Source organism: Molothrus ater, chromosome 11 (genome assembly GCF_012460135.2).
Source record: "Molothrus ater isolate BHLD 08-10-18 breed brown headed cowbird chromosome 11, BPBGC_Mater_1.1, whole genome shotgun sequence".
Lineage (NCBI taxonomy): Eukaryota > Metazoa > Chordata > Aves > Passeriformes > Icteridae > Molothrus > Molothrus ater.
The window spans coordinates 4642741-4668520 of record NC_050488.2 but is presented as its reverse complement, the minus strand read 5'-3'; the positions used below and the strand labels follow the sequence as shown (position 1 = coordinate 4668520).

The 25780-nt window shown below is 42.0% G+C and overlaps 1 protein-coding gene across 1 annotated transcript in view; it reads right to left on the bottom strand.

Moving 5' to 3' along the window:
• The window catches only part of DCAF1 (DDB1 and CUL4 associated factor 1), a 48789-nt gene that overhangs the window by 17008 nt on the left and 6001 nt on the right, over positions 1 to 25780 (bottom strand). Inside the window, exons 2-20 of the mRNA XM_036390983.2 lie at positions 25345 to 25462; positions 20733 to 20809; positions 20409 to 20482; positions 19355 to 19468; positions 17492 to 17629; positions 16175 to 16675; positions 14944 to 15045; positions 13593 to 13751; positions 12128 to 12307; positions 10729 to 10938; positions 9339 to 9508; positions 8034 to 8158; positions 5694 to 6954; positions 4625 to 4823; positions 3844 to 3926; positions 2993 to 3077; positions 1402 to 1635; positions 768 to 861; positions 204 to 308 (exon numbers count right to left, since the gene is read on the bottom strand). Coding sequence (XP_036246876.1) covers positions 204 to 308; positions 768 to 861; positions 1402 to 1635; positions 2993 to 3077; positions 3844 to 3926; positions 4625 to 4823; positions 5694 to 6954; positions 8034 to 8158; positions 9339 to 9508; positions 10729 to 10938; positions 12128 to 12307; positions 13593 to 13751; positions 14944 to 15045; positions 16175 to 16675; positions 17492 to 17629; positions 19355 to 19468; positions 20409 to 20482; positions 20733 to 20809; positions 25345 to 25454 — 4021 coding nt within the window. The 5' untranslated portion in view covers positions 25455 to 25462. The remainder of the gene's footprint in view (positions 1 to 203; positions 309 to 767; positions 862 to 1401; positions 1636 to 2992; positions 3078 to 3843; positions 3927 to 4624; positions 4824 to 5693; positions 6955 to 8033; positions 8159 to 9338; positions 9509 to 10728; positions 10939 to 12127; positions 12308 to 13592; positions 13752 to 14943; positions 15046 to 16174; positions 16676 to 17491; positions 17630 to 19354; positions 19469 to 20408; positions 20483 to 20732; positions 20810 to 25344; positions 25463 to 25780) is intronic.

The window sequence follows — 25780 nt, the reverse complement described above, 5'->3', positions numbered from 1 at the left end:
GGAGCAAGTAAGGCAGTCACACACTGAATGGGATATGGGATACTTAAAATTATGTCAGTGTTAAACCCAACTCCTGTGCTTCCTCCAGAACAGGATGTAGTTTATCTTCTCACACGTGCAAAGAGAAGTGAATGTTACTAAGCAAACTTTCAAAAAACCTTCAAACCTCCAGACAAAGCTACTGGTGCCTGTCTTACTCTTACCTATAGGTTTATAATCAGTTGCATTAAATGTCCTGAAAGAAGAGCCAAAAGGACTTCTCATTCTCTCCTCCAGAAGGTCATCCTCATCATCTGCCTGCAACATAGCTGAACCAAGGAAAGATTATTCCAAAAATCTGCCTTCCATTAGTTGCTACCATTAATCAACTTCAGATCAAATGAGACTCTGACATGAATTTTCTTTTTATTTAACAGCTTGGCAAGACCCATTTAATATCTACTCTTCCAGAGATGCCTTTATTGATAGTACAGATCATCAAAACTTAATACAGAGGACAAAATTATTTTCTCAAGCATCACTGGATCTGCCATTATACAATAGGTTGCTTTTCAATCTCACAAATTAGTTGTGATATTGCTGATGTTACAGAAAACTGTCTTTGTCAGCAATACATGTAGCATGAACATCCTGGAAAAAATCCAGGTCACATATGCCAGTAAGGCCTAGAGTTAGAGAGTCTCTGAAGCTTCCCATTTCACTGAACAAGCACCCACTTATCTCACAGGAGGTGACCCAGGAGAGCTATGAAAGGGGAGAAGTCCTACCTCCATACATCACTGTGCCAGTATAGTTGAAGACCACACGGCACTGATCCAGTGCAGGTACTGTGTGTAACAAATGGAAAGTTCGGAGATCCCACTGAAAAAACACAGGCTAAGGAGCAACAAACAATTGAAAACTTATATTTCCTTTTCTATGAAGAGACAGAGAACTGGCTAACTGCATTCAAGAAACCTCATCGCCTCTGTCTTGCAAATATGATTAAAGCAGAGGTGGACACTGGCTCTACAATTCCATTCCGTGTGTTCAAAATAAGAAAGCTCTTACTCAAAATGCCATTCCCAGACATGGGAAGTGACTGCAGTACCTTCAAGGCTGATGCTGTTAAGACATGGGAAGAGAGCTGAGGTGCTATGGAGTGTTATCAGAGAAGAAAATCTCTCTTGTTCTCTCTCTGTATTAAGTATTTTCTCCAGACTGCACCAGAGGCAGAATCTAGATTTAAATTAGCCTACCTAACAGTCTCTACTCTTCCTTGATTCACAGATAGAAACTCCCGTTACCACACGTAACATGTAGCACAGAGGACCATGAATACAACTCTGCAAACAGCTCCTTGTTCATCCATAGCAGCCCTTGAGGTGCCAGTACCAGTTAGCACAGTGGCCCAAAGGATACAATTTCAGTGTTGACAATGACCTCCAGCCCATTGGGATGGAAAACACCACTGATAGTCATGTTGAATTTGTCAAACTTGTGGATGGCTTGTGCTGATCTGACATCCCAGAGGACACCATCATTTAGGACAAGGTCATCAGTGGGGTTAAAGGTGGCACAGTTCTTCTTGTAGTTGTTGGCAAGATCTGGGTTAAACAGAGTCAATAGCTTGTTGCCAGTCTGAATATCATAGATCTTTTAGATTAAAAAGAAAAAGAAAGATTAGTCACAATTTGTAATATACCTGTGCCTAAAATCTTCCTGTTCCACTTCCTAGATTGCTTACAGAATCACCCCATTCTCCATTTCATTTTTCCATTTCAAGTGACAGCATTCCATAAATAACCTTTCCTACCAGCCCTTTAATGGTTTTTCACAGCTGGAACCAAGCCTCAGAAGTTTTGGCCAGTGCTTGGCTTACTGCAGGTTCACTGACACATTTCACTACAATCAGGATGAGTTCCAAATAAAATAACCTCACTATGAGGAGTGGACTGGGAAGCTGCAATCACAAGGTACCACTTAGCCAGAAACTATTTCAGAAATGAAACTGCTTTCAGAGCAGATGGTATTTACAAACATTAAAACTCCAAAGCACACAGTGAGGGGAAAAAAGCCAGAAAGTATAGAAAATGAGTTAAAATTCCTGGCATTTACACAGAAAGGCAAATTTAAGCTTTGGCACAAGAAACTTTTGGAATATAAAAAGGCCTTTAAACTAGTACAAAAGGTTTGTGATCATATCCTCAGATAAATCTGATCTGTAACATCCCTCAGAGCCTAGCTCTTGTTCAAACTTACAGAGGAAAATATTCTCTAGAACTGGAAAACAACTCCATTTACCAGATAAACACAATAAACAAACTTCTAGCTAAATCCAAGTTAAAACTGGGCAGGAATGGAGAGTTTACTTAAACAAATCAGAGTAACATGTGAAATTATAAATAATTTGAATAAGTTATATTTCATGGAAAATTTTTATGCAAATTCTCTTTTAAGAGAGACAGGGCCTGTAACAGATGCAAATTAGCACTGCAAAGCAGAAGAAGGTCTCTGAAGCCTTGTCTGTCCACCTTGCAGGAATTCATGCAAAGCACTACAATACTCTCTGAAGATACAGTGGTAAAGTTAAATTACCCAAAAGTAGGCTGCAAATTTGTGGAGGGCAAAAGGATGACACTTCTAACATGTCATTTCCACAGCTGTTGACTGAGCTACTGTTTACAGTGGAACTTTATTATTATTACTAAATAGCAACACTAAGAAAGCAACTTCAGAGGAAAAAAAAAATCCTGCATGATCTCTCTCAAATGAATAAAACAAAGCAGACTCTAAAATTGCCCGGGATACTTGCCCAGAGGCAACACACTGCTTGTGATGGTCAAGTTTATACCCTCAGGAACAGGGAGAAGTAACTTGACACTTTCAAAGTTCTCCTCTGAAGCTCATCAGTTACACAGAGCATCAAAGCACTCACATCAATTAACAGCCATCCTATGGAGAATTATATTTCTGCCAGAGCTTCACAGCCATGAGCTTTCCTGGTACTTACATGTGCAATGTCTCCCTTTGTGCCAATGACCCTGTCCTGAGAGTGCTTGCTGAACTCCACATAGTGGTCATCAGGGAAGGAATGCCTGCAGATAGTCAGAAAAGAAGTCAAGGAATTGCAGATTCTACATGACCCAAACAACCCCAACACCTCCAGCACAGGTTTCAACAACGGAGAAAAGATGTAGAAAACCTTCTCCTTTACCACTGACCACATCATACTGCAGTAGCAAATTCAGACCTGCCATCAACAGAGCCTGCCACAAATATAACACTTTGGAGAAGTCAGCAGTGAATTATGAACGTTGACATGTGCACCTTAGGGAGTCAAACCTTTCCTCTGAAAAAAGCCTGACCCCATGCAGGTTACACCAAAACAGCTGTTTGCAACTAAAGTAGACAACAATCAAACCTTTTAAAATGAAGAGTTTTCCACCCACTTTTTTATGGGAAGGAACAATTGTAAATACTGCAATAGATTTTAAAGTTTGCAGTCCAGGTCTAACAATTTCACCATGCAAACCACCGTGCTAGTCAAATTCTGAACTGGCTACAGAAAGATCACCAAGGTAATTTACAAACATGAGAATAAAAACACAAATATGTTTCTTTGCCTTCAGGAGTAACAGTGACTTTAGTATCTATCTTGTATGAAACAGGACTTCAGGTAGAATATAGAATTTGCCCTCTACCAAATAAAATAGGGAAATTACCAACATAAGAAAAGGATCACATTTTACTTTTCACAAGAGACATTTTAAGGTCTGTACTATTCTGTTTTACAGTTTACTCCTGTATCAAATGCTTCTTTCAACTGCAGCACACCCCACAACTGAATCAGAGTGTACCTACTTCATATCAAAGACAGACTTCATTCCCCACAATGCAGACAGAGGCTGGCTCCATGTAGCAGATGTCAGCAATAAAGATCCATCCTGAGTTTCCAGATTGGCGTAGAGGAAAGGAAAAGAACACCAGGGAAAACAGAGGTTATCATTTTACCCGTACACTTTTAACTTACAAGATCAATTTAGAAACTGCAGAGCAGACACTTTTGTGCTTAATACTACTCCTATAGGAATAAAATCCAAGTATCTAAGTACTATCCAAGTACTGTGTATAACGAAGAGCCCAAAGTAGATGAAGTTTACAGGTAAGAACAGGAACAATCTATGATGTTAACAGCAGATAAAATCAGGATAATCCATGGCTGAATTCTGATGCCCTGTGAGGGGAGTCCATTCTGCTTATAAATCTTTTATTTCTTCCTAGAATCACCCCCTGAAAGGTTTCTTTCTTCAGCAAAGATATATAAATTCTGATATCTTATCTCGCACATAAATAAATGTGTAATGGTCAGTCTAAGCATTTTTCCACTTGCAGACATATATATTAATTTCTTAAGAAGGCACACAGCCAGTGTGTACCTTCTTTATTATCTTGGGAAGAAAAAACCCTAAATGTAGAACTCATAAGAGCGACAATATACAAGTAAGATAAGTACTTCAACAACAGGCACTGCAGGCCAGACAGTGGGTGCACTTCAGATGTACATACCCAGATGGGCCCAAAACAGCCCAGGGCTCAGGCAGTGAGAACTGCTAAAGACCAGAACAGGTCTGTGCTTCCTTACCCTGGATGGCTCAAGGTGCGTGATGGCAGAGTTATGGCAGTTGTAACTGGCCTCCTCCTGTCCACTGAACACATTATAGAGCTTCAGCTGCCCCGTGCAAGTACCCAGCATTAGGAATCGTTCTCTTGCAGAAAATGCACAACAGGTAAAGCCACTCTCATCCTCATTTGCTTCCCTGAACACAGAAATTGGACGGAACCTAGAGAAGACAAAAATACATGGGTAACCCAAAGGAGGGAACCAAAACTGAAATGCTGTGTGACATTAAACCCAGCCCTTAAAGATTACACAGGTACAAGTTATAACTTTCTTCTAGAGTAAGCCAAGTGTCAGTTTGAAGACTAGTGCTTGAGTATTACAACAGTGTTTGCAATCTTTCAGGATTTGTTTTCAACTATGTGGTACTTCTGTTAAAGCACATCATTAAGCTGAAGCACTTGGACTCCATCTTCAAAGTGGATTGATGGAAAACCTGTAATGTCAACACCTGGGTAAGTACAGAGAGCTAGAAAAAAAAATTCCTAACAGTTCTGAAACACTTAGCACAAGAAGATGTCACATGAGCTAAACAACATCCTGGCATCATAACTTCCCACAGTGACACTGCTTTCACTGTGAAGATGCTCTCATGTACATGTCACCTTTGTTTTCATAAACTTCCAGTTTAACCTCAGGAAAGGCCACTGGTGGTGCTGGTGATTTAGTTGCAAGAACAAAATACAGATTTCACTGTCCTGCATTTGTCAGCCAACCATCCTCAGGGCTATGTTACACTCTCACAAAACTGGTGCTGCATACTCACCTTCCAAAGGAGAACAAAGAGCTAGCAGCTTCATTAGTCAATGTTGCCACTGAAAACAAAGTGTGCTTTGTGTACTAAGGGTTGGCACTAAGGACAAGACAAAGAGAACAACTACTAAAAATGCGTTTCAAGGATCTCTCACTGTGAATGAAAACTCTTTTGTCTCTAAGGATACTCCACCGTGGGACTGCACAGCCTGAATCCAGGTAAGGCTTTTTGGCACAGGGTACATCCTGAGAGAGATCACAACATAGTTTTCTTCCTTACCTGCTAAATATAAGGTGTCTATCAAAGCAGCCACCATCCACCCCTCCGTACTTCGGGAAGGCCGCCCTGCGGGTCAGCCGTGAGGTAAAGTTAGTGGGCGCCTGGCGCCTCTGTTTTGGCTCAGGACACTGGTGGGGAGTAAAGAGAGAGAAAGGGGGACAGGTGGCAACAGGGTTCTTGCAGCGGGCGTGCTGCTCCCTAAGGTACTCTGTGATTATACTGTCCAGCGTGGGTGGGGAAGGAAGGTGTCTGTCCAGCTGCTTTTTGATAGCTGGGCTCTGGCTGTAGGCGCCATGGTCCGATTTTTGTCGCAACACTCTGATTTTCCTGCCGTTGCAGGGAGACGGCCTCTCCCTGACAAAGCTAATCCTGCCAATCAGAGGAGAGTTGCTGGCGTAAGAAGGACCTGGAAGGGCAGGTGGACCTTGGGATGCAGACGGTCTTGCCTGAGCATGGACAGAGGTGGCAGTGGAACCTACAGCAGTGTGGCTACTCAAACGGGCCGAGATGCCATTAGCTATGCGAGGAGTGCGAGGCAGAGTCACCGGAGAGGCAGCGGCTGCGACAGGGGTGAAGGCAGAAGAGTGAGATGCTGCAGTCATGGGCAGGTCAGCCTCTTTCGTAAGGACAGACGCCGTTTCCCCGAGGCCCTTAGAGATGAGGTGGTTCCGAATCAGCAGCAGCAGCTCCTTCTCAGGAAAAGTGATCCTCGACTGGGCCACCACGTCGGCCTTCTGCAGGCGCGCCAGCGAGACGTCGGTGCCGATGAGCAGGGGCTTCCCCGAGACGCGCTCGATGAGCTCGGCGGCGTACTTGCAGAACTTGACGTGCTCGCTGCGCTTGTCCTGCAGCACCGGCTCCTTCATCAGCTGCTGGATCTGGCAGCTGCTGAACAGGGGCAGCTTGCTGATGATCTGCCGGACGGTGCTGCTGCGCGACAGCCCCACCAGGGCTTTGCAGGCCAGGGCCCGGATCTGATCCGCGTCAGTGATCGGCATCTTCACAGACAGCAGCGACAGCAGCACCTTGATGCCATTGTTGGACTGCACCACATTCCACATCTTGGCCAACGTGTGCTCGCTGCTCTTGGGGGCCTGAGGAAGCTTTCGACGAGGAGTCCCAGAGATGAACTTCCCGATGCTGGAGATCCGGTTATCTGGGCCACACACGCAATTGATGATGATCTGAAGGGCTGATTTTTGAATCTCAGCATCATGGATGAAAAACTCACCCTCAGCAACTCCAAGGATGATACTAATACCTAGTGAGGGAAATAAATAGTTTCTTTATTACTCTAACATGTATCTTACACAAGTTGATCAGACAAGTAAGGGAATCTTCCAATAAATTTGAAGAAAATGGGTACTTCCCTTAATTCCAGAAATTCCCTAAGTTCTGCTAACTAGTCTAAGACATACTCTTCTACCTCCCTAGCAAAATATTCTCCTGCCCTGCTGGTCCTCCACCTCATCACCAATAGGTAGTGTCACACAATCTCTCAGACGTGGTGATCAAGCACAGCCCAGTATCTGGACAGAGCAAGATGCACAGACATGCTCTGATTCCTACTGCACAGAGCAACTCTTGTACAAGCACCAACAAAGTAAACACTAAGAGGAAGGAAGGGGACCAAGTCATTGAGGACAAAATAATCCTATCACAATTTCCAAAAGGAATCAGGCAGAAAAGAAACTTTAGGGTGACTATTTTCCCCCACAGAATTCCTGTTAGTTTCACATCTGCTTCAAAATATCAAAACCCTCACAGAATTGATGTTTGCCTAGAGACGTTTTGTGCAAAAGGAATTGTCTTTTGCCTATATCTAGTATTCTGCCTGCCTTTATTTTTATTTTCTTATAAAGAAAAGTGAGGCTCCAGTTAAAGCAGAAGCCTTGGATTTGATCCAGGCACATCTCACTCATTTATATGCTAAACCTGGAGGTAACCAGTTAGAGAGCAATTCACACAGCAATAATTGTTCCTCTCCCTTACTCTCAGATGCCATATCCTCAGGAGACCTAAATTTCTGACAAACAGAGGAAACCTAATAGTCAGTCCCATTACAAAAATATATTTGCCTCCACCTGTATTCAATGAGCTCTTGAAAACAAGTGCAAGAGAAAGACCTGCCTCTAAATTTGTAACCCAACCACAGTGCTAATCATGACACAGTTTTAACCACAGTGCACTCTCCCCTTTATTTGCATCCTTGACAGTAACTCTGAGTACATTAATTACTTTAACCCTTGTCTCACTGTAGATGAGGAACAGCCAGCCAAAACCCATGTAGCAGGAGACAACTGATAAATGTCTAAGTCATTAGGACCATATTCTGCTTACCCACAGTGGAAACAGTAGACCCAGCTTCATCTAACACATCCACAGGTTCTGCCAGTTGCAACTGGATTTTAGGTACTACAGTCAGGATGGCCAGTACATCCAAAGCATATCGTACTGTGTCATTCCTGGAAGACAGCAACAGAAGGACTTCTTAGAATTGCATGTACAGAGTTGTTTCAATAACATGAAATAGTATTCAATTTACTCTACTCCAAGAAATGGAAGTAAATCAGTCACATCTGCTGCATTTGATGGTGCTTTTTGATTTTAGAATGAAAAGGGCTGGTCTCCATAGAAGGCAGTGCTCACATGCACACCACTGCCTGCAGTCTGCCAGCATTTATCCCACATGGCTCACAGGCTCCTAAAAGCATAGTAATTCTGTATTTATAAAAATAACAATGTTAGGACTTACTAGAAAAACCATTCTAAATTAAGCTGCTAATTTTAATCTAACTCTACATCTTAGCTGGGAAACACTGCTATCCAAAATACTCTGTCACCAGTTAACTAGGAAGGAAGTTTTTCTGAAGTCAAGGGAAACTGTTCAGCAGTAAACCAGACAACTCTGATAGTCAAAAAGACACCAAATTAGGCCCCAGCTTAAGAAAGATGCAGGTGTGTGGAAGGTGAAAAGGGATGTTCAGCAAGAAGTGAGAGAGCAGAAAAACACAAAACAGAGGAGATTCTTAACCTGTTTGGAAAGGTAGGAGTTAACCCAGATAGCAATTAGGAAACAGCTGCAGAAGGAAAGAAACAGGAGAACACAAACTACCCAGGCAGGAGAGTGCAACCTGAGAGTGGGAGGGAGGCAGGGAACTGCAGAAGCAAAACAGATTTCAAAGGCTTTCCATTTAAGTTAGGAAGGAGCTTCTGTAGGCAGCAGAAATAAGGAGGGAGTCCGAGCCCACCTCATCTCAGGATTAAGATATGTCTTGATTTCTCTGTATATTTCTCCCTCTTCTTGGATCTCTTAACAAAAAGGTAAACAAATTTTGAGACAGATAGAAAGAGGCACAGAACTGTGATGAAGCTTTTCTGAAAATCAGTGTCATACTAATCAAAGGCCTGAGGGATTTTGGCTCTTCAGAAATTTCTTGACATCCCTCTCTCTACCTTAAAATTTTAGTCCTGCTTTCCCCAGAGTTAGCTTTGATAAGCACTGTGTGGCCACAGCACAGGCCCTAACAGCACTAACCAGCACGTGCCCGTTTTAAACACTATCAGGGTAGAAAATCTGGAAATGTCATGTCCTGCCCAAGAGTCACAAGTGCTGCACTCAGAGCACCACAGCAAACAGCTCACCTTGCATAGTATGTCTTCCAGTTGCAGGCAATGGAAATGAGCTGAAGCATGAGCTGGACACAAGACAGCTTGAGAAAAACCTCTGCTGGCTCCCAGTAAAGCTGTGCTGGACCATACTCAATCAGGAACTCCATCATCTCCACAATCTGCTCATGAGTATAGGAGCAGGCCTGCAAGGTCCAAGGGATACCATTAGATCACATGGGTTACAAACTTGCACATCAAATCCCTCACTGCTGGGATTTAACTGAAAACTGCATCTATAAGATTAGACTACTCTGTGTCTTGCAGATTAAGTATTTACTTTCTGGTTTATTCCCCACTTATAAAAGAATACAGCAACTGTCACTATAATACACAATAATAAGCTTAAGGATAATATCCTTTAAGTTTCTTTACAGTCTCAGAAAGCTAAGGCAAATTTAGGAAGAAATGTTACATTAAATTAAAATTCTACTCTGCTTTTAAGCCACTAATCTAGTAGTTACTACACCATCATTCAATATACATTTATGCTAAAATACTAAAAAGGTTGCTAAAAATATTCAATTACAGTTTCTAAGTTTTGACTACAAAGCATACTGAATTTTAAAAAATTCCTAGGAAGTCTGCCTTTCAAAATTTTTAATTACATGAGAAAGCAACATTTTATATACAGTTTTTAGTTACTGAAAATCAGCGATTTCTGCAGAAGCAAAAACTCCCTTATATTTTCTTACTTGAGTTCCTCCAGAAAAATCATCATAAATTAAATCAGAAACCACAGGTGAATGTACTTTCTCAAAACCAGCAGCCCTAAAATCCAGTTTTAGAAAAACCTAACAAACAAACCCCAAAAAAATCAATAAAACCAGCTTTGCAAGGAGAAATCAGGAAAAAATAATCATGACCAAGACTACGATTATTATCTACCTGGATCTCACAGGTCATTTCTAAAAACAGTGGTGTTCAAAAGACATTTCAGTTATCATTATCAAATTAAAGTTATTTCTGAGTTTTTCAGCATTAAGGACCTTTATACATATACCAATTTTGTCCTTTCAGAGATTCACAGCACAGAAAATACAAATATCAAATACAAACAAATATTTGACATTTGTATCAAATACAAGTATCAAAAACAACTTGCCTTTGAGTTTTTGAGAGATGGAAAGGGAACCACAGCACATGAGCAGGAGCCTTAATTAAATGTAATTCAGACAAACCTCAAGGGCTCCTCTGTATTTCCCTATTACAGTGCCACTCCACACGACAGGAAAAGGTACAAATGAAACAATTGCAGCCTGCCTAGTTATAGCACTGGCTTCAAAGGGTATCTGCACATGTCTGCAGCTTGGATTCAACCGAGCAATGCAACGACCTGGTGAAAAGCCTGCAATGTGCTCCTCACCTTGTAGGGGGGCTGTGGGTGGACCAGGATGCCGCCCTCGGTGCGCTGCAGCGACTGCTTCACCTGCTCCAGTTTGATGGCGAGGTGAGCCTCGAAGTAGCGGCGCAGCGCCATGCAGGTGTGCTTCCCCGTCTGCCGGCTGGCAAAGATCTCATCATCACTCAGCAGGGCTCCTTGGTCTTCCAGGTTTAAGATCTCCAGAGTGCTTATCTTCAGAAAGAAGTTGGATATGGGAAAAAAAGTTTCATCAGCTCAGTCTTCGGGAAAAAAAAGCATCCACAACTCTCAGCTGCTCTCGCACCAAACCCTAACACTGCGTTTGCTGTATGGGACATAGAAGCACACTGAGAGCTGACAAAGACTGTCTGAACAGAAAAGGGTCGCTGTGTGGGTAACCAGCCAAAACTGAACTATGCTCTCTCCTTCACTATCTATGAAGACAGAAACTACAGAATCACAGAATGAACTAGGTTGGAAAGGACCTTTGAGATCATCAACTCCAACCTTTGACCTAACACCTCCTCATCAACTAAACCATGGCACTGAGTGCCACATCCAGGCTTTTTTTAAACATGTCCAGGGACATGTTTTCCCTTCCTGGGCAGACAATTGCAGTGCCCAATCACTCTTTCAATGAATTTTTTTCTGATGTCCAACCTAAACGTCCCCCGGCACAGCTTAAGACTGGGTCCTCTCATTCTTTCAGTCATTGCCTGGGAGATGAGACCAACCCTCACCTGATTAGGTAGTTGTAGAGAGCAACAAGGCCACCCCTGAGCCTCCTTTTTTCCAGGCTAAAGAAGTTACATCAGTGTAGGTCTGGAGGCAGTGTTTGTGCTCAATACTCTTAGGCATAACATGGCACCACAGTGTGCTGGCACCCTGCAGCACTAATGTCCCTGAGTTAGACACAGCCCAAGCTGCAGGAGTGCACAGCAACACCCTGCAGGCATTGCAGCTTTTCTACACAAACAGTGTCTTGAACTTGTGCCCAGAAGGTACCACAGTTCCTGCAGCACACACAGCCATTCCTCTCCTGGAACAAAGCTGCATTTATCCACATCCAACAGGGTGCACATCTATGTGGAGTGGCAAGAAACATCTGGACTACCACTAAGCCACCACTGTTTGAATGAGTATTGCTTAACCCAGGAGTTGCACCAAAAAAGCTCCCAAAGGGTATAAAGTCTCTAGACAATAATCATAATAATAAAATAAAGATAAAAGGATGTATGCAAGTGTTGCTTAGAAAACTCAACCCACCCCTCCATCTTATGGGAACTAAGGAGGAAGAACCCTAAACAAAACCAAACAAAAGAACAAAACTCTACAGAGTTGCATTTACAGGGTGCAAAACCAGCCACTAAATCCCTGCTTCCTAAAAAGTCACAGCCCTTACCAGGTTCACCAGACGCCTCAGCCCATCGTGCCTATCAAAGAGCTCCAGGACAGCACGGAAGGAGAAGCAGATGGAGAAGAACATGGTGGCATGGCAGCAGCCCGAGGCGTGGGAGCACTCCATCAGCCACAAGGTGTAGTTCACCACATCTGAAAGCACATTATGGGGGTGCATGCACACCTAGAAAGCAAAAGAACATTCTTGATGAAGACTTCAAACAGATTGCTTAAAAGATTTGGTCCAAGGAGAATGAAGAGTTTGAGAAGCAGAGGACAAGTATCAGCTATTCTCAGCTTGACTTTGGACATCTGAGATGTGAAATAAGAAGTCCCATTTCCGGACCAGTAAAAAAAGCTGCTGACTAATAAAGACTAACAAAGAGTATGATTTGGCAATGTAGGACTAGAAACTGGTCCATTCCCAGAGTAAAGCACAATTAATACAGCAGCCTTAGTGTAGTATAATTCGAGTCCTCCTCCATACCATTTCCACATATCCAAAGAATGCTTTGCTAGAGGCTGACAAATTTCCACTGAAGAAACACAATTCTGCTCAGTGAAACCAAGTACCACATGCTATGTTGAGGTACTAGCAAACTCTGGCAGCACTGAAGCCTAGGGGAATTGCAAGGATTGTCAAATCCAAGTCTAAAGCCTGACTTTTCTCTGGAAACAGACAACTGAGTAGGTCTTCTCCTGTTCTCAGGCCATGCCTCCAAGATGTGCAGACCATGCACTCAGAACTGCACCTTTGCATTTGCCTATTTACTTCTACTGAGAAGGAACTGGGAACCCTCTGTCAGGGTCAGTGACAAGAGGAACTGAAGTGCTGGGACCAGCTGCTGTGTGCCAAGTTAGCAGAGTTTTCCATCCCTTATCTGCTGGATACACTCAAAGAATGCAGTGCTACCAGCTTCAGACCTGAGGTCTGGCATGGACTACTTGACAAGTGACTATACCCTGAAGCTGGCTTCCTCTGAAATCCAAAGTGTACCAGAGACACCTGCTCTACCTGGTATCTGAACATATTGGGGATAACATCTGGCAGAACATCTGGAGCCATGCATAAGGAAAAACAATCTCAGGTGTAGTAGTCCACTGGAACAGACAGGAAAAGAAAGGCAAATGAGAATGAAGGAGTTTCTTGTTGGGATTTTTTGAGGGAAAGAGGGAAGAATAGAATGAAAAGGGTTATTAAAGTATTAAGACAAGGGTGACAACATCTTCAGTTAATTCCCTAGGAACTGAAATCCACACCCTTAAAACAAAACACTGTTATTCATATACACACCTTGAAACAATACACTATTATTCATATACTTCCTAATGCCTCTGCACATATCAATTAATCATCCATAAAAACTTGCTTTTAATCTTAGAAGATGCTTATTCACTGTTTGAACACAGGTAGAAACACTGAGAAATTATGGGAATGACTGCAGTTACAGTACAAGAACAACTCTTACCCTCTCCATAGCATCTTGATTGTACGACAAGTAATACAAGCACATGGACACTCCTGTGGCTGCCATGGAAGGACGAGGAATCTCCAGCAACTTTTGCACTCCTCCATGAGCAACAAACTCTGTAGCAAACTTGTTGTGCAGCAGCAATGATGCCAAATGCTAAGGAATCATAAAAGTAGATTAGACTATGATTCTTGAAACGTCAATTCCATCCCCATCCCATAGAAAAACAGACAGCAGAAAAAGTAACTGCTCTGTGCACCTCACTTCCTCCTCCCGTTACATTTAATCCAGACTGTAGCATTTATCCCAATAACAAAACCAGAAGAGGCACTACTATTTTTTTTACACATCTTGCAAAAAAAATACAAGAAAAGCAGAGCAATTCAGAAATTATCCAACAGACCACCTTAAGGTCTTTCTATTGTCTTCAAATTCATTCACTTTCTATTATCACTACTAACTATTTAAATTTCATTATATTTTGATTATGACATATTGCTGACAGAAGGAATGTTACAAGAAGAGGTGTAAAGGCAATTAAAGGGAAGCCTGCAGCTGCACTGAAGTGTACTGCACACTGCTTTTCTGTATTACCTACAGCTTAAGAGGAAACAGTAACAGCCACTGTACACCCCACTCTACTCCCAGCTGAAGCAACCTAAGCTAATGTAGGAACACTGCTCCTTCAAAATAAATTCTCAGGCAAATGAGAAAGATACAGAGAGGAAGACTCTGGAGGATCAGAGGCAGAGAAGTTATTGTAAAAGAGGGAAAGAATGCACAGAAAAGTTTAACTTGTGCTGCTGCACTGCAGGTTTGGCTTGAATAAGGTTATTTTGTGTGGCTTTTTACTTTGGGGAGGTAACCTTAAAGACTACTCACACAAAACTAGTATTTAAACCACAGAGATCAGAGATGTCATGCTGGGGCTTCTGGGAGTAAGATATTTATGCTCCTTACCCCTCACAAGAGTCCATTGAGATGGCAGGCAGTGGAATAACTCAGGAATGCCATCTAAGGGCAGCAGGAACACAATCATTTGACAGAAAAAGGAATTTTTATCATCTTCAAATAGGTAGATGAAAGGTGAACTTAATGGCCCTTCCTGCACAATTAAGATCTTTTTATTCCCTCCTTCCTTTCCTGTTTTTTCATTTTAAGTGCTTGACACTTCAAAAACCAAAACTGCAATGCATTCAGCTCGAGTGAAAACCACTTCCAATCCCAGGGAATGCTGCAAGACATCAGCCTAAAGAAGATGAGCACTTGCCTTTGACGCATAGCAAGCATATATTACATGTTTTCACAACGTTTATGGTATATTTTATATATTTTGCAAGTAACTTACCTTAAGGGCTTCAAAAGTGAGCAGCACATCGTTGGTTCGCTTCAAATCAATGTAGTACATCATCAGCTCCCTTGATCCCAGTTGCATAAAGATGGGTAGCAGCTGAGAAAACAAAAATGGGACACTAGCTGAATGTTTCATGGCAATTACAAGGTCTCTTTTGGTTTATACTCTCTCAAGCCCCCAGTTTTCCCCTATTAGCAGATACCTGTTATGAGAGGTCAGAGGTAACCAGCTCCATCCATAGGAAGCAATAAAGGTTAACAGACCTCTTGTAATACATCTGCTGACTGCAGCAAGGTGCATGGCAGCTGCCACACGGAAATCTTAAGACTCTCCTCCAAGTGCGGCTATGGAAGTCCACACAGATACCACCCTGGAGAGAGGCTCCACCTTCCATCTGTGCAAAGACAACTACCCAACAACTGAACAGAAAAAACAGGAGAGCAGGGCAACAGACCAAAACTCTTTGCATCAATCTTTGTAACACCTTTATGCTAGTACTTCCTGTTTTTATAGCCTATAATTGCTGGCATATGAAGCAATCCAGTCTGCATGCAGGGTGTTAGGGGGTAATGGTTTCACTGGCTCTCACAGAAACAAGGCACACATGTGCACACACAACATCTACCACAAAGCAAAATTGTGTTGCTTTGTTCTGTTACTAATTAAGGTAAACCACCAAAAAAAAAAAAAAAAAGGAGACACTCTTTGGTAAACCTGACACAGTCACATTATTTTGTCATTTAAGTACTACCAGCTATCAAAAGCATCTGCATAACATGGGCCCTGCCACTTCTCCTCAGAACTACTACAGAGGTAACACAAACCACTTCATTTAGAATTTCAAGTTGATTATTTCCTCAGACTTTTACTTGCAAGACTCTATTATATCCACCAAAGGAAACAGGAAATGTCTGCATTTCAAACCAAGCTTCCAAGTACCAGATTTAGCAGGAACATGGGACAAAATCCCCAGGGCCATGCTCCAACTTCCAGACCACACATCTGCTAGGCTCAGGTTTGAGTATTGCCCTCCAAGTAATATTCAAACTAATGACTTCATTAGTTTAGAAGTCATCAACAACTCAGGAAAAGTTACCAGTCTTAATCATGACAAGAAATATCAGAGCGTGATAGAGCAGTTCTGCCAATTTCCCCCCACAGTTCCACTCAGCTTTGTACAGAGAATTAGAGCACAGAGTGCTTCCTCCCACCTTCATATGCTCACCTCCTGGTACTCCCCCAGGGGAGTCAGGTACTGAAGAATCAGCCTCTGCTCTATGGCAGGAGTCAAGGGGTAAAGTGTGTAATTAGTGCCAATCACCCACGGGGACATTTCTGACCAGCTGCTGTTGGACAGTTCCACAAACATCCGCTCTGGTTCCGAGGAGGAGAAGCCCAGCTTCTGCTTGGCCTTGCGGAAGCCGTCTCTTTCGTGCTGTTTCCCTGATTTGCTTCTTCTCAGTCCCCCATCATCCAGCTTTGTAGCAGAGTTTACTCTGCTACTGGTCTTATGACTTGAATCGAGATGAAAGGAGATCTCCATATCAGCAGAAACTTCTTGCTCTCCATCTACTGTCATCTCCCCATAATCCATATCCACAGCCTCTTCATCGAGGGGCAGCAGAGGATCTGAGGGCACTTTCCGAGGACTGGGGCGCTTGTTTTCCTGTTTTGTGGTCATTTCAGTGACCTGCAACTCTCGTAGCCGACGGAGCACCAGAGCCACCTGTTTCAGAAAAGCAGCACTCATGAGAATACACTCCTTGCTTTGATCATGCAACTCACCTCAGCCATATTTTTTGTTCTCATCATATAACCCCTCTACAGCATACAGTGCTGAGTATGCTGTGGTGTACATTTGCCCAGAGAAATAACTTCAAAGTGACTGAGAGAACTCAAATCCATTTTGCTACAACAACTCTCATTCTAAAATATCAGCACCATGTCTCCCATGTGAGAAGGAAGTGGCTGGAAAGCCATTAGGAGCAGATGAGCTATAGTGGTGCTAACAGAACCACATATCAGCTTGCAGCATCCTTCCACCATCTCTGCTCTGCCTGAAATAAAGGCATCATTCCCTTTGGAAGCAGCAGCTTTGGTAAATTGCAGTTCCACAAAACCAAAGGTCATGCTTTTACTTTTAATGTTTAGAAGAGAAGTCATAGCTGTCCATGTTGACTCACCTTTCATTTTAAAACCTCTGTCTGGTGGGCAAACCACAATGTGCAACAGTTACAGATGTAGAGCTTCTGAAAGTTCTTCTTTAAGGAAACTATGAACATGAGCCTTATTAAAAGGTAAAGTACTTGACTTCTTAGGTTTCCATTGGCATTTGGAATACGACTGCTGTTAACAGAATATCAGGCTGCATGCTCCAACTCAGGCAGGAAAGGATGGAAACCATGACCCTTACAGATAAGGTAAACCACAAACTACAACACTGTAAGACTCATATTAACCCGTGAATGTGAGCTCCCCATATATAAAAATTATAAATGGGTAACTGTACTTCACAAAGGGAAAGTGATTGAGAGATCATTACCAACTGGGAGTTCTCATCCCTGTAATTTGCAGCAATGTCCTGGTTTTCCATAGCTCCTCCCAACAGTCCTGTTGCATAGGTCCTTAGCGGCTGATCAGCCTCTCGTGCCCATTTAAAGAGATTCTCAACTATGCCTTCCTAGAAGGGAGGAAACAAGAAACCAGTTCTAACAGTTACATTTAATCTTTAACTTCTCAGTTCCAGTGAAAGCATCTGTTGGGAAGAATTCTCTCTTATTGCAGTAATGACCAGGCTGGATTTCCTACCAAGCATGGAATGAATAAAAAATACTGCTGCAACAAAAAAAACAAAACAAAACAAAACAAAAACAAAACAAAAAAAAACCTAAATCTTTAAGTTGCGTGAAACTATGCCCAGGCATCAGATACCTGGATCTGCACACCTGCAGGAAGTGGCCAGTCAAAGTCCTTCCTAGGAGGCAGCAAAACACTACAGATATGAATTAGTCCAAACGAACAAGCCCAGAGTTCTGGTCACTTTCACTAATAAAAATCTCCAGCAATTGAGCAAATTTCAAATAAGCTGTGTTGAACCTATATCAAATAAAATGAAATTTGGCCAAATTTAAAACAGACAATTAGAAAGACAAAGGTTTAGAATGAAAGATCAATTTTTTTCCTCTAAATTGCCACTGGATTCAGAAACATCAACAACAATTATCATGGCAGAAATCTTGCACATAATTTGAATTACAGGTACAATACAATAGAAGATGAGTGAAAAGTAATAATGAAGAGAGACATTTTAACAGGAACTCTCAGCTCAGAGATTTTTATTGCCTGTTACATACTTAAAGACAATTGCATTATTATTTCAATGCTCTTATGTAATCAAAAAAAAAAAAGTTTAACTGATGAGCTGTGAAATCCCTTGGTCGCTAGAGGGCCTCTCTGTGACAAGAAAAACACCCTCTTCCCAAAGCCTCCTATTTACAGGAGCCCTAAGTGCCAGAACAGAGCTCTAGATATTATCAAGTCAAAAGGAAAAAAGTCCCTAAGTGCAAAACTTAATTTCATTTCAGTTTACAGAGAATTTTTGTCTCTGGAAAGAGATAGCTATATTCTCCTTAAATGGGGAATTAGTGTTTTGGTTTTAAATTGTTTTTTGATCAAGGCTTCCCAGCCTCAGCTTTTGGACAGATCACAAAGAGCTCAAATTAAATAAAATCTTTCACAAAGGGAGCACATTATTTTCTTTTATCATGCTTTAGAATTCATCTGCATATTTCCAACAGTAGAGAAATTAATTTAGAACTTTCATATACAGTACTGCCTCATTTCCAAACTTCAGAAAAACATTAATTCTTACAGACGAGGAAACTGTGGCTTGAGTGAAATTCACTTTCTCCTCACTTTCCACTCTGTGTGCATTCCTTCAGAACAACTTATTTGGCAACATGTGAAGTCTGATTCAGCTGTGCAGATAATGCCCACAAAGCTTGTGGATTTTAGACTGCTTAGTTAAAGTATGACTTGCTTATCACTTAGCTCTAGGAAAGCTATTGCTCTGCCAGAGCTGGGGATTACTGGGCAAGTCCTCCATGTTCAGCACAGCCTGCTCCATTCATAGGCCTATAAAGCAACAATTCCCAAAACATTACATTAAATTCCAGCTCCTCTGTTTCAATCAGTCACATCACACTTTAAAAAGCTATAAAATACCCAAGATTTGATTAATTGAACAAGCCAAGAGCAAAAAGCCCCAGACCATTAGTGAGACTAAACAGATTGGCTCTCAGACACAGGATTTCAATATGGCTTTTTACTGGCTTCTCCTTTGGGAAGTCTTGTTGGAGTACAAAATAAAGCAAGCTTAAACCCCAAGCTTTAGTGCAGGTGATACCTTTTCCTGGAAGACAACAGCTGTTTCCAGTCCCGGCATGATGTCCAGCAGAAGCCTGCAGGCAGCAGTGTTTAGTGGAGGTTCTCTGCTTGTCATCACATAAGCATTCACTAGCTGGAGAAGATCAGGAACAGGTTTGAAATTCAACTCTGACCAAACCCAGAGCAGTGAAAGCCTTACAGCTCCCACGGCAGAAAAATAATAAAGTAAGGAATGCCAACCTAAGCCCTGGATCTCAACATGACAGCCTTTAGGCTGCTCCTTCAGTGCCTTAAAAGTTGAAACTATTTCTCAGAGAAGCAGAGAGCCTCTAATCTGCTGTTCACTGACTAAATATCAATCTTGAACTGATCTGTTAAGACAAGAGCCTTGAAAAACTGTAACAGCAGAAACATTAAAAGATAACAAAAAAAAATTAACATAAGAAATTGCACATTTTTAACTGCACATGTATTTCCTTATCACTTCCAGTTGAGAGAGAGAGAGAGAGACATGCAAGCAATCTGCCAGAATCCTTCCAGCAATGTGTACTGATATAGGTGCTTGCAGGCATGCAAAGGTAACAAAATTCTAGCTATTAAGTCATGTTAGAGTTTAGCAATGCAAGTGGAAAGGCAGACTCTTGCCTCCTGATTCTCTGCCTGAGTCTTCTAGAGCTGACATGCTCTTCTGTTCCTGCAGGCAGCCCAGTAGTTCCAAGCACTCAGAAACAAGGCACTGGAATTAGTGGTATTCATTTCCATTATAGAAAGAAATTATATTTTTGGACTTGTATTAGAGAAGCCCCATTTTCTTTAAAGAGACTGAAAACAACTAATTCAGTTGTTGCTATACACATTCCAACAGCTCATGAACTCCCCTTCACCTGAGTCACTCTCACAATGGCAAAAGAGTTGCTCTTAAACCCAACTTAAAAACCAGTATTATGGAAAAGAGAATTCTGATACCACTAAAATAAATATTAAACAAGTAGCAAGGTCAACCATCACAGAGGAAATAAAAGAAATAAGGTGGTGTGAAGAATTGACAGAGAAAGTTCTCAGAGCAGACCTACCGCATTCATGAAATCATCATTCTTGAAGAGTATCCTCAGTAAGTGACCAAGCATGCACTCAGGGTCTGCCCGACCTGTGGGACAAACAGGAACACAGGAAAACACTCACCTTCCTACCTCAAGATGCCAACATTAGCACTGAACTGCTACCTTCAAACTGCCTGTGGATGCTCTGGAGTCAGCACTACAGAGCACAACTTCCCAGTGCAAAAGCAGTGTCAGACCTCGATCAGAGTTGGCACATTCAGGCTAGAAGATGATTACTTTTGAATATGAGCTACCAGGTAAGCACTGGGCACAGCTGGTGCTGCCAGGACACCTTACCTGGGTGTCGGTCATCAAACGGGTCAGGGTCCCCCTTGCGGTACTCTTCAGTCTCCTTCTCGATCAGCTCTGACATTCTGCAGCAGGAAGAGCACAAAGTGAGCAGCACTCACACTCCTGGAGCACAGCTCCTCACAGTCACAGATCTGTCAGAGCACTGCAAACCAGTCCATCAGCTTTCACCAGTGTTCAGTGCCACCAGGGGATTTCTGACTGGCCACAATAGGGGGGAGAGAAAACACTGGCCTCTACTATCTCATCTCATTTTTAGCTCCAAGATGCACTGAACCCATAGTGACACCCCAGAGATGCATAAACTTGGACACTCTGAAGGGCCAACACCTTTTATTTACTCATGTTAGACTGCTTGTGGTGTTCTACACACAGTGTAGAGAACTAGAGTCAATAAAGGGCTTGAGCAGTACCTTCTTACCACCACAGTGTCTTTGTTTTGCAGCAGAGCAAGTCCTGAACAGGTAACTTATTCCTCCCCTTTGCTCAGTCTGTGCAGGGGCAGCTGTTCAAACTGTCTGCACAGTTTTTTGTTATTCTGCACATTAAATTTCAATTGTGTTGTAGAATTAAATATATATATAAATATTTAATAAATATTAAATACTTTTATTAAGTAAAAGTAATAGAGCTGTGTAACCTCTACTCAGTTATCAACTTTTTACCATGTGTGAACTACCAACACGGATAAGACAAGGAGAAACTCAGCCAGCTCCCTGTTCACAGATCCTCCAAATACATTAAATGCTCCTCTCTATCAGAAAAACAGAATTGAGTTGTTTTGGTGCTATGCCTTCCCCTAAACTTAGAAGCAGTCTCAGCAGGCATAAGAAATCCTATGCTCTAACTCATTTAGAATGAGCAGTAAGAGAATTAATTATTATTTTTATTTACACAAAATCAGGAAGAAAAAAAAATTATCTCATGGTCAAGCAATAAATAATTCCATAGTCTTTCATTGTCCTTCTCTATGTAGTGTCACAGCAACAACATATGCAGTTTGAGGTGAAATAAAGAGCACTCAATTCAATTGAAAAAACATTAGGAAATTAAATCTCATTTCCTTGGTATAAAACATGATTCCTTCCCCTCTACAGAGGTTCAGAGTGGGAGGCAGCATCTATGTGCAGCACAGCATTTTAAAACAAGGTCTTAATACCTCACAGTAGTTATCTAGGCAGAGTTTATCACAGGGGAGGGAAAACTGCTGGAAGGCTGCAGTAATCCCTGGAAAAATATTTGTCTTTCACAGAGGATTTCCCTTACAGAACACTGCTGACTTCTACTCCGTGTCTGTTACTTTCCAGAAAATACCCTGTGTTCCCAGGCATGACTAGAGGCAAAAATGTACTTAGGCCTGCCTCTGTGAGCTACACTCAGTGTGACAGAGGATGACTCCTGCCAGATTCCAGGAACAGCAAATTAGCTCATTGGGAATGAGCAGAAAACTTTCTTGCTTGCCTTTGATCTAACAATTATCTTTCAACAAGCTGTTGATCTTGTGGGGTTCCAATATTTACTTTTATAAGCCTGATTGTGAAAGGATGCAAATTGTGTCCCTTGTTAATAATAGGTGGCACAGCTTGAGCTCTCAAGAAATTCTGGCAGAAGCAAGTCACTTAAATACTCCACTGCCAGCTCCTCATTTTTTTCCATGAGAACTAATAGCTTGAGGGATGTCTGCTGACAGAAAACTCAGACAAATGGGGAGCTGGGAAGCAGCACTCTCGCCTTGTCAGGTCTTTGGAGGTGATAATTAGCATTTTGGTGAGGTGCCAGAAAGGACAGACAAGCAGCATGGAAAGTGAGCACAACACTCTGGCCAGTGCATCCTGTCTGGGTAGGCAGCCAAACAGCGAGCCAGCTCCCAGTGCTTCCAGGGACAACAACACTATCACAGGCTCAAAGAAAGACAAATGTGAATCACTAATTATGGAGGGGTTTGAGACAATTATTCACAACTATTTGACCAAAATTAGAAAGAAAAAAAAAAAAACCCACACAAACATTGCCTCTTTGAAATTTATTTTCAAAAAACAAAAAAGGAGAAAAATCAAGCTTGCTTACAATACTCTTCTTTTAACTAACACATACAAAGGTGGTTTGTGACTTGACTTAGATAAATCTATCTAGATCCAACAGCTTTGTCAATTCTCAATTGAAGCAACTGAGTGTCAAATAACTACCAAAGCTCATTTCAGCCTTCTAACATAGGCACCTGGTATACAGGGCTGTAACAAAACACAATTCACAAAACCACAGAACTTTTATTCAAGTTTCAAGATTTCCTTCATTCACTTGGCATCATACTGGTTCAGCAGCCACTTCCAAGTCTGCAGACAAGATGTAGGATTTACACTGAGCCTTTTACTTCTAATTTTTTTTCTCTTCACAGCTGTGTTTGGAAAGTTAGTCAGATCCTCATTTCCACTTGCCACAAACTGAGCTCACCTTGGGAGCAGGGGTATATAGAAAAGTTTGTCAACTTTGCAAGGCCCCCAGTGATCTAGATGGAACAACAAAGCCATCCTAATCCTGCTTTGTGTCATCACCTGGCATTAATGACCAACTTGAGCCTTTACAGCAGATTGCAACAGCATAAGGTGCTCTAGGATCCCACACCACAATACAGCTGCTTTGTGGAGATGAAGTTACAATGTTAAACTGCTGATGTATTCCCTGGATGAAAGAGGCTCCTGGGACACAATAAATTATCTGAGTCTCACGATTTGCCTGATTGGTTGAACATGACTTGCATCCAGTCTATGAAGTAAGACTATTACAGGATCATTTCAATTTACAATAGTTTTGAAAACCATGTATATTACATATCTGTTTTTTGCTGATAGGCTTTCCAAGCAATTTCTTCAGTTCATACCTTCTAACACTCAAGTGTTTGTAAATCCAGCTTTTTGGAAGTGACAGCTCAGCTGTGGTCTGTAACTGGTGCCATAACTGCTGCTGTCCTTGTCCTGTTACTGCACTCCCACCTGTGCTGCCTCAGCATCACATTCAACAGACTCCCATCCACACAGGGAAATTTTCTTTCATTTAGCTCACAAGGAGGAAGGAAGTAGAGAAATATCACTCACCAACAAGTATGACCACAGCTCCCTCTGCCCTAAGACCAAACCAATATGCAAGGGCATTTCTCTGCCTCAGGACATTGGCACTGCAAGCTCCAGTTGGTGAGGATCCCTCAGGAGCATCTCTACCAGCAACTCTAACATGGCTCTCATTGATAACTGAAGCACTGTAAATCTAATTTCTGATTTTAACTTCTGGTGAAATCCCCATTCTACCTTAAATAAATCTGTACTATCTCCACTAAAGCAAAAATACCCAATCCTTCACCATTCATAACCACTCTGCCTGCTGCACAGAAACCTTGAGAACCAACAAAGTTATCAGACCTGTCTGAGCATAAATAATATAGGGAGCTCCAGGAGCTGAGAGGGAGCAAGAAGTGCCAGACTGCTAAAAGCACAAAAAAATACATGTTTAGCTCAAATGTCTTTAAATTTCTTAGAATACAGTAAATTTCTGGTTATGCCTACAAGAAAAAGCCTCAAAATAGCACAGGTTTCCTTCAGACAATACACAGAGATACACCAAAACCTGTCTCATGATTTTCAAGAGACTCACTAATTTTCAAGTGTTTAGGGTTGGCTTTCTGTTGCTCATCTCCTCCTCCTATGCTGCTATTTTTAAAATGCAGTAAGAACAGCAAAGAAGTTGTGCCCGGTGGGTGAGGCACAGCACAGACCTGAGCAAAGAACCTCCACCAGATTCCTGTTACTTCCAGCCAGTGCCAGCTCCAGCTCTGTGCACTGACTTGTCTGGCCCAACAAGGCAGAAGAGACACCTGGACTGCTCCTGAACTGCAGAGCAGTTGAGTCCTGCACACATGAGGCAGGCCGTGGATCTGCCAGCAGAGCTGTGAGGAATTGGGGGAATTTCTGCAAATCTCCCCTTAAAGTAGGAGTAACGTCAGTCTACCCAAATGAAGCCTGGCTTGGGAAAACACAAATGCAACTGATCATTCAAATCTTTCTTTTGTACTAGATACTGTCTTATAATTAATGGTGTTACCTAAACAGCCACAAATAATTTACTGGTCCAGGGCATTTTTCTCCCAATACAATGCCAGTCGACCACCACACAGCTTAAAAAACAATCAGGTTTTAAAATTTCACTTTAAACATGCCCTATGAGCTTCACTAATACCTTCTCAATATAGCTCCTCCTACTCACCCTACTCTCACCCTTTCACTTAATCTGATCAATGTTACTGCAATCTCAAACCCCTCACACCTTGCTTCCCATCTCAATGTTTTACAAGTTTCAAGTGAAGATACCAAAGTTATTTCAAACATTTAATGATGCTCCTGACTTCTACTATTTCAGAGTATTTGTAGAGACAGTGTAAGATGTCATTAAAAGTTTTTATTTAAATACCACACTAACAGTTCATTTTTTAGATCAAGAAAATGAATTGCAGGTTATCAGGTATGTGAACACCTCAAGAAAAAAGAAGGTAAAAGCTGCTGTCATGTAACTTCAGCCATTCAGCTTTAGGGATTTGCTCAATAGATCTTACCTGGTGAGAATAGGGACCATGTCTTGCCCGCTGCCATGTTCTTTCTCCCATTGCTCAAGCAAAGTAGTGAGCTCAGCCTTGGAGTCCACATGCCCAGATCCTGAAGTCATGGCTTAGCCTAAGGCAGAGGTAACAACCAGGAAAAAAAAAAAGGCATAAAAATGAGCAAGAAATCCCACTCTTCTACTGTATTCTTTGAAACAATCTAAATCAAATATTACAAGTCATTTGAAAGAGGCAAATAATACTCAGCAAAAAGGAGTGAGAAGACAAAGTGACAGAACAGTGCTTTCAAATGTGAAAGTTTCTTTCCGGTCCTTTGCCTGCAGACTAAAGAACATGTGCATCTCTGAACACAAGTCCTGACTGGTGCTCCCCAGCCCTGACCAGGCTGTCTGGAATGCACAGCTCACCACAGCTGTGTTCACGGCCTGAG